The 8,998-nt window shown below is 40.9% G+C and overlaps 1 protein-coding gene across 1 annotated transcript; it reads right to left on the bottom strand.

The window, feature by feature from the left end:
- Nucleotides 1-6,774: 6,774 nt before the first annotated feature.
- LOC128855154 (piggyBac transposable element-derived protein 2-like) lies at nucleotides 6,775-7,860 on the bottom strand. The gene is made up of 3 exons (XM_054089845.1): nucleotides 7,850-7,860; nucleotides 7,401-7,591; nucleotides 6,775-7,283 (listed from the first exon to the last, which is right to left on the bottom strand). The coding sequence occupies exons 1-3, from the start codon at nucleotides 7,858-7,860 to the stop codon at nucleotides 6,775-6,777; spliced, it is 711 nt and encodes a 236-aa protein (XP_053945820.1).
- Between the last annotated feature and the right edge of the window lie 1,138 nt (nucleotides 7,861-8,998).

Raw genomic sequence — 8,998 nt, 5'->3', positions numbered from 1 at the left:
CTAACCTTTACGCAAAGATTCAACTTCGTCAGTAAAAACATCTTGTTGTACTAATAGGCATATCAGTGATTCAGTTTGTTTGATCTCATTCGCAATAATTAGCTTTGATGCATATACGTTTCTACGTACATCAACCTTACGGAATTTCATTATGGCATATCGTACCCATGTCATCACCCTTAAAAGTTTATAGTAATTTGAATACTTATTAAATGGAATTACTCTATCCGCTGACGATATCGTATATATTTGCTTGGAGCGTCTCTCCTCTTGGCATTCGCTATTATCAAATTCGGTTGGCATGGCTGCCCAACTATGCTCAGGCAATTTCAAAAAAGGCGGACCATTTAACCACTTACCATTTTGAGCAAAGGTTTTTATGCGTGTAGCATCATCAGCTGGGTTTTCTTTACCTGGTACCCACCTCCACTGACTGACTTCGGATGTTTGCAGGATCTCAGCTATACGGTGTGCCACGAACTGCTTGTAGCACCTGGCGTCAGACCTTATCCACTGGAGAACTATTTTTGAATCTGACCAAAATGTTGACTTACGCGGCTGTACGTCATGGCTGTTGATGACAGCTTCCCTCAACCTTATTCCCAAGACGGCTGATTGTAACTCAAGTCTCGGAATGGACAATGGCTTCAGCGGGCTGCACCGGGATCGGCCAGCAAAGAATACGATGTCTGTATTGTTTGCGTGATGAATTCGCCAAAAGGCGACGGCAGCAAATGCGATCTCACTTGCATCAACAAAAATATGTAGCTGTATATCGGCATTCGGATTCAAGAATTGTACGCCATAACATCTTGGCATTTTAAAATGTTCGATGGTATTCAACGTTTTGTACCACTGCAACCACTTCTTATAAACGTCTTCGGGGATTGGCTCATGCCAATCTATAGTCCTGGTCCACAGACTCTGCATCAAAACTTTTGCCCGCAGCACCAACCCACACGCGAAACCTAGCGGATCAAATATAGACATAGTAACGCTCAGCATCTCACCTTTCGTTGGCCGTCTACTACAGTCTAAAACTGCTTTGGGCACTTTTGAAAACAGCAATTTGAAGAAAACGTAATCTTTGTTTGGGTTCCAGTGCATTCCAAGCACCTTCTCGGTAGCACTCTCCCCTTGGCATATATAATTTCTTTGTTGCTTACACGGTTGCTCGTTGTGTAATACAGCTTGCAGAATGTCGTACGAATTTGACGTCAACCCTCTTAACTGGAACCCGGCATGGCTATGGATATCGATGGCATCCTTGGTAACCTTAATGCATTCTTCGACAGTATCGAAACTGTCCATATAGTCGTCGACATAGTGCCGATCCACAATGGCATTGACGGCTCTTGCATTTACATCACGATATTTTTCTGCGTGCACGTTTTTTACAAATTGTGCAGAACATGGTGAGCTAATTGATCCAAATATCATGGCGCGCATAACGTAAACATCTGGCGGCTTTGATCGATCGCCCCCTCTCCAAAGAAAGCGCTGCGCGTTTTGATCTTCGTGGCGAATCAAAATCCGGTGAAACATCTCACATATGTCACCACATACTGCAAATTTGCCTTGTCTAAACTTACACAATATTGCCAACAGCGGTTTTGGTTGATACTCCTCCGGTCCTTTCATAAGGGCACAATTCAACGACATATTATTTATTTTTGCTGCGGCATCGAAAACAAGTCTACGTTTGTTTCCTTTGTTTACATTACATGTGGCGAAATGTGGTAGGTACCATGTGCGATCAGCATTTACATTAGCTTCATTAGGTGAAAATCGCTTTGCGTATTCCTTTTCGATGTACTCATTGATTTTTGCTTTATACCATTCCCCGTAGTCTTTTTCCCGTTCCATTTTCATTTCAATTTGCTTCATGGCCATACTGAAACTTTCGGGAAATTTCACATTATCTTTATGCCAAAGCAAGCCGGTTTCATATCTATTATTATTTACAAACCTTGTCGTCTCGTTTAATAACTTTTCCGCCCTAATATCGGCTTCTGAACGAACGCTTGGTAATTGCTTTTTTTCAAATTTTTCTGCTGCAAAATATTCTGTAATTTGTAAATTAATTTCGTTTAATTGTGTGCTTTCAATATCGACATGACCAATAGTGCCATCACTCAAACGATTTTCATTCGAACCAAATAATGTCCACCCTAACATTGTCTTGTGGATTGCAAAGCCATCGTCCAAATTCACAGTTTTTATTGTTCGTATTAATTCTGTATGCGACAATCCAATAAGTATTTGCGGCACTGCATTATTGTAATCGGCGATTGGTATATTTGCCAATTGTTCGTGACGTTGTATGAAGTCGTTCAAATTTAACGTCTGCTGCGGCAAATACAACTTTTTTGTTGTACGCACTCCCCTCATTTCATAACTCGCTGCTTCATTTGCGCCGGCAATTTCAAATGACACTTGCCGCGACAGTTCGCTCATGCTTTGATTGCCTATCCACTTCAGGCGGAATAAATTGGATTTGCCTTTGAGGCCGAGAACATTCGCTATATTTTCCTCCAATAGAGATATTTTTGCGCCTTCGTCAATGAAAGCGAAAATGTTGATTTCGCCTTTGGGACCTTTCAGCTTGACAGGCAAATATTTGAGGAGCGTTTTGTTACGTTGTGGTGAATTTGATCGAGCGAGTGGATGTTGTGGATTTTGATACACAGTTTGAACAGCTGCCACAGCTTTATCAGCAGATGAAATATTGTTTTTGTTATTATCACTGGAACTATGAAGCAACCGATTGTGGAATTTATTACACGAGGATATACCACACACTCGTCGCTTGCGGCAATTCTGTACACTGTGACCAGGTTGCAAACAACAAAAACACAGATGCTTATTTTTTACTATACTCCAGCGATTAGAACAATCGGCATCTTTAAATTTTGAGCACGTATTTAAAATATGGCTTTGGTCACACACTAAACACTTTTTCTCCTCTTTTGTTACAGTCATTACGGGCTTGGACGACATTTTAGGTTTGTGGCACACAAAATCGTTGGGCATATATATTACTTTGTTGGCATAACATCTATTGCCATGGACACATACATGGCGGTGTGCTGCAACCAATTGCTAAATTCACGCACAGTGGGATATGGCTTTTGCATTTCGAAGACGTGGCGAGTCCACTCTTCCCTCTTGTTCAGTGGCAGTTTGCTGATTAATTCGTCGAGCAACATTGGATTATTTAGATGTGGTACCGCACCGGAATTTTCTAGAAAGGCAGCTAAGTTTGATACCATTGTGCTAAAATTGAATATATCGGCGATTCGTCCTCCGGTAAAGGGTGGAAACGCTCGAACTTTCGCTATTTGGCTTCTAATAAGTAGCTCTGGGCGACCGTAATGAAATTCTAATGTTTTCATAGCCGCATCTACACTGGATGGGTGGATCAACAACGATTCCACCTGTTGTTTGGCTCTCCCCTTTAGGGCTTTCTGGAGACGTAACAGATTCTCCAATTGCGAATATGAATTCATTTCCGTGGTTTCCTTAAAGGCCACAGAAAACATAGGCCACTCTTCGGGCGAACCATGAAAATCTGGCAAATCTAAAATTTTACGTACCTGGCTGGTGCTGGGTGCTATTTGAGCTTTGTGATTGATGAGCTGCGGTGTAATTTGTGGGTTGGACGCTGCAGGCATGTAGCTTGCTGGCAGAGGATTTAAGTAATAAGGGTTGGTGTGGCAGTGCGGCTGCATTATTGCTGGCGGGCACGTGGCAGACCGGATATAGGGGCCGAAGGCAGCGTCGGGCTTGACGTTGGCAGAAGTAACGCTGGCAGAGGTAGCGTTGGCGTAATTGGTGCTGGCAGTTGTAGCACCGGCAAAGTTGGCGTTGGCAGAAGTAACGCTGGCGGAGGTGGCGTTGGCATAATTGGTGCTGGCAATTGTAGCACCGGAAAAATTGGCGTTGGCAGAGGTAGCGCTGGCGTAGGTGGCGTTGGCATAATTGGTGCTGGCAGTTGTAGCACCGGCAAAGTTGGCGTTGGCAGAAGTAACGCTGGCGGAGGTGGCGTTGGCATAATTGGTGCTGGCAGTTGTAGCACCGGCAAAATTGGCGTTGGCAGAGGTAGCGCTGGCGTAGGTGTCGTTGGCATAATTGGTGCTGGCAGTTGTAGCACCGGCAAAGTTGGCGTTGGCGGAAGTAGCGCTGGCGTAAGTGGCGTTGGCGTTGGCAGAATAAGTCTCGGCAGGAATAGCGCTAGCTGAAGTAGCGCTGACTGTTGTGAAGTTGGCAGAGGTAACTTCGGTTGGCTTGAAGCTAACAGGAATAGCTTCGATGCTAGGTACGTCGGCACTGATGACGTTGTTAGCGGTCTGTTGATTTAGGGCTTCTATGTACTGGACTTTTTCCTTTTCCGATGAGGCTAGCGACTTTTGCAAGGCTTTTATTTGCTCGCGTAGTTCTTCGATCACTTTGTCTTGCTGAACTATCGCGCAATCATTTTCGTCGTCACTCGAACTTCTTTCACCATTTTTGTCGGCCATTTTGGCTTCGCGAACTTTCTCGACGCGTTTCTTATGACGGAGGTTATAACGCGGTACTTCTTCGCCGGATTTTTCGTAGGCGCGATCACCCGAAGATTTCATGAACAATTATTACGGTTATCGAAAATGTATATAAACGCGATTTTTTTCAGCATTGATATGCAAAATTAAGGACAATATATTATATAAAAAGATGTTGCAGGCAAAAGCAACAATGGCTCAAAATACGAGGCTTCCGAAATTATAATAAACAACACTTTAAGTTCACTGTATTTTATTTCTTGTTCATGAAATATTTTATAAGTATATGAATTTAAAGTTTATGAAATTAATAATGTTTAACAAGTTGTTTAAATTGCGTTAACTTAGAAGTGAAGTTTTTATATATTGTCGCGCCTCGTACGCGTCTGAATTTCCGTAAGCAACTGGACTTTTAAAGCACGCTTCGGTCAATTCAACGGCGTTTACAGTTCAGGCATAGTTGCATTTTTTGGTAAATATTACAAAAAATTTTTTTTGAGTATGAAGCGATAATTCAGGTTTAGTACATAAATATTTGAATACAGTTTTCGTCTAATTAGTACAAAAAACAATTTTAATATGGGATTGTATTATTAATCGGTAACAAATCTTGTGCGGCCATAGCCGAATGGGTTGGTGCGTGACTACCATTCGGAATTCACAGGTAGAACGTTGGTTCGAATCTCGGTGAAACACCAAAATTAAGAAAAACATTTTTTTAATAGCGGTCGCCCCTCGGCAGACAATGGCAAACCTCCGAGTGTATTCCTGCCATGAAAAAGCTCCTCATAAAAAATATCTGCCGTTTGGAATCGGCTTGAAACTGTAAGTCCTTCCATTTATGGAACAGCATCAAGACGCACACCCCAAATGAGAGAAGGAGCTCGGCCAGACAACCAAAACGGGTGTACGCGCCAAATATATATATATATTGTGTATATATAACCTTGTGCCTGATCGAAGCTTCTTTTTTGAAAATTAACAATTTGGCGACCTCAGGAAATATTTTTCAGATTTTCGAGAAAAAAGCCGACAGCTAATTGTTAAAAAAATCTAAATTTTTGGAAAAAAAACCAGCGACCAGGCACGAGTTTTTAATATTTTTCAAAGCAGTTTACATTTTATTGAAGTCTTCCACGCGATTTTTAAGTTACAGTGATCTCCTGTTCATATGATAGATAGGTAGGTAAGTAGGGTGGCTGTCGCAACGACACCTTTGACCTTTCGTAGGTTCCTCGAGATACCACTGGAGTTTATCCTTACACTATGGGTTTCTTTTCAAACCATCCGGTAGCTTTAATAAACGAGCAAAGCTTCGTTAGTTTTTGATGCTCTATGTCCGCTACATCAATTAAAAATGTCATGTCAAGAGTGCGCAGCCTCCTTGTAGCTAAGTTTTCACACTCACATGGAAGGTGTCTGATTGTTTCCTCTTCTTCTGTATTAATCCGGGAAGTCCCATAACTTTTTTTGTTTCGGATTTTTGTAAAATGTTGTATACTTAATATATGTATTTCGATCTCCTGAGCACGAAAATGAAGTCCATTTTCATTTTCCTCGCCTCGATTTTCCGGAAAATGCGGAAAACTAGCGTTACCATATGGTAATCGTGGGACCTCTAGACAACATTGTTATCTTTCCATTTCACCAAACAAATACCAGTGCTTTTCATTTCAATTGATTCAGATTAACCTCTTTCCATTGACTTGAAGTCTTTTTTATGCACTAGTGGACAGCTTGCTGGAATTCTGTTTTCTCGGATTGTCCCAGTAACATTATATCCGCATGACTTGAGATATGCCAACAGAGGATAACTAGTAAACAGGTTATCGAAATAAAACTGGAATGACAGCGATTTCAATTCATCAGGAAAATCGTCGATCATGCTTCCTAAAGGAGCGGCGCATTTTCTAAACTTTGCTTCGTACTCCAAATTCGATCGAGGATTCTTCCGCTGGTAAATTTCAAAATTCACCAAATAACCAGATGGAGTACATAGGGACCAGACTTTATATCCAAATCGTAATGGTTTGCCCTTTATAAATTGCTTGCATCCATGTTTACCAAAATAGGATATCACGCTTTCGTCGAAAGAAAGATTTTGTTCCGGATGGAAATTTTCTATCATTTTTGCTTTCAAATGATCCGTAAGAGGACGCAGTTTCCACATTTTATCAGGATTTGGGGCGTCTTTTGAAGAAGCCTTGGAGTTTTCTTCGAAGTGGAGATTTTGCTAAATCTCTTGAAAACGATTCCGACGCATGGTGTTACTGACAAGATTGTTCCGAATGTCTTCATCCTGACTCCACAAATGTTTGTAATTGGAGTGATAATTGTAGCCAGTGACGATCAATATGCCTATGAATGCTCTAAGTTCGCTGACTATTATATTTGGGTTCGGTCTATTCTGTTCCACCGAATATAATGCACTTTGTTCGCAAATATGTTCCAATAATGTGTCATCAAAACATTTTTCAAACTGTTCGAGTGGCAGTGAATGGCGACAATCTTCGTAATTTGCGCTTGGAAAAATTGGAATTAGAGATGACGATTTCTTCTTGACCCATTCAAATACAGTTTCCTTGTTTCCTGATGGCAATGCAACGTTTGAAGGTTTCGGTTCAATTTTACGTAAGCGCTTCCTCATTGGAGATTCTGAACGATTAGCCGTTGTTTCTTCATCCTCCATCTCATTATAAGTGTCTTCAACCTCAATAACAGACAAATCTCCTGGATTTGGCGCTGAAAAATTTAGAGTTTATAAGATTAAAATGATGGTATGCTTATACCGTCTCTAAACATGCCTCCCATATCCTTCTCTTCATCGAAACCTTGCATACGTCGCAACTTCGCAGCCACCTCTTAGCTGAGCCGGGCAAACATTATCTGGAATGCCCGCACAATCATCTTCAGCGTCATCTTCGCCAGATTCGTTGTCATCCACAGGAGGCTCGATATAAGGAGTGGTTGGAATATCACACAGTTGATTTTGATCTTCTGCTTCATCGAGTTCTTGAATGAAATCAAGCATTTCTTGCAACGATAAACCGCTGTAATTCACAAAATATCAATAAATATGATCAAAAATCTCAAAAAAAAACTACACCAAACGTAACTAAAACCCTGTACCCTAGACGTCCCACGGTTACCATATGGTAACGCCTTGAGTAAAATACAAAAAGGTTACACAAAAAATCAAATTTCAAACAAAACTAAACTTGCATTTACTAGTTTATTTCATTAGCTACCAACTGATGCAATTTTTTTGGAAATATATCAAAAAAGCAAAAAGTTATTCATATACTTACCGACGTGCCATGTTAAAAAACCACAATAATTCACTTTTTTTTCACCTGAGTTTGACGTCTTATAGCTTTGCTAGCTGCACTAAAAATAACAAAAAACTTATGTTTTCCGTGAGCTGCATTTATTCTGCGTGAAATACAGTTATTCTTTTTTGTTTTTGTTATTTAGTTCAGACATAATACGTAAAATTGCAACGGCATGTTTGCATTACCATATGGTAATCGTGGGAAGATTCGGGTTAAGACAGTTTCTACAGAAATCGAAGTGCGGGATTCCTAACCTTCTAGCGTGGCTGCCTATTAATACCCCTATCATTTTTCTTATGGCTTCTCTGTGAAATCTTGACAGGCTTTTTGATCAACCGCTGTTCCATTTCGGCCATGTCTGTCTGCTTAGTTCGCATGTTGTGATATTTTACCTTGTTGATGATTTGCTTATCTATAAGTAGTTTACAAGTGGCTATAGGCATGGATATCAGCGTCTTATCCAGTTGGAGAACAAGTGTTGTACCGATTGAAGCAAATTCATGTGCCCTGCAGTTCCCTGCTATATTCCTATTCAAAAAACATAATAGGACTATGAATAAGTTCGTTTTTTGCGGTTTTACAACAGATGGCGTAACTTGATTATTATTCCATCGATCCACATTTCCAAACATTCATTGGAGAGCTACTGTCGTAAGGCACAAACGTCAGTATAAGTTTTTTATTTGAAGCGTAAACAACAATATTTTTACCACACTTGAAAATGTCGAATTTCGTGCCAAATAATGTGTTTTTGCGGGGAATTCTTCTTCATTATTTTAATATGAAGAAAAAAGCAGCCGAAAGTCATCGTATCTTGGTGGAAGTTTATGGTGAGCATGCTCTATCTGAGCGAACGTGCCAGAAGTGGTTTGCACGCTTTAAAAGTGGTGATTTTGGCTTGGAAGACGAAGAACGCGAGGGTGCGCCGCCAAAGTTCATGGATACCGAATTGGAGGAATTGCTCGATCAAGATCCGGCTCAAACGCAAGAAGAGGTTGCAAAAACTTTGGGAGTTGATCAATCAACCATTTCCAAACGTTTAAAAGCCATGGGAATGATCCGAAAGGTAGGCCATTGGGTGCCGTATGAATTGAAGCCAAGAGACGTTGAACGCCGTTTTATGGC

The sequence above is a fragment of the Anastrepha ludens genome, chromosome 2 (assembly GCF_028408465.1).
Source record: "Anastrepha ludens isolate Willacy chromosome 2, idAnaLude1.1, whole genome shotgun sequence".
In the NCBI taxonomy this organism is placed as follows: Eukaryota; Metazoa; Arthropoda; class Insecta; order Diptera; family Tephritidae; genus Anastrepha; species Anastrepha ludens.
Note: the sequence above shows the minus strand (reverse complement) of the source record. Positions and strands in the feature narration are given on the sequence as shown.

What these genes read in the sequence shown, in the direction of transcription:
- LOC128855154 (XM_054089845.1), bottom strand. An exon ending in TTGCCCGGCTCAGCTAAGAG is followed by an intron (nt 7,284 to 7,400) that starts GTGGCTGCGAAG and finishes TAAATTTTTCAG; the next exon opens with CGCCAAATCCAGGAGATTTG.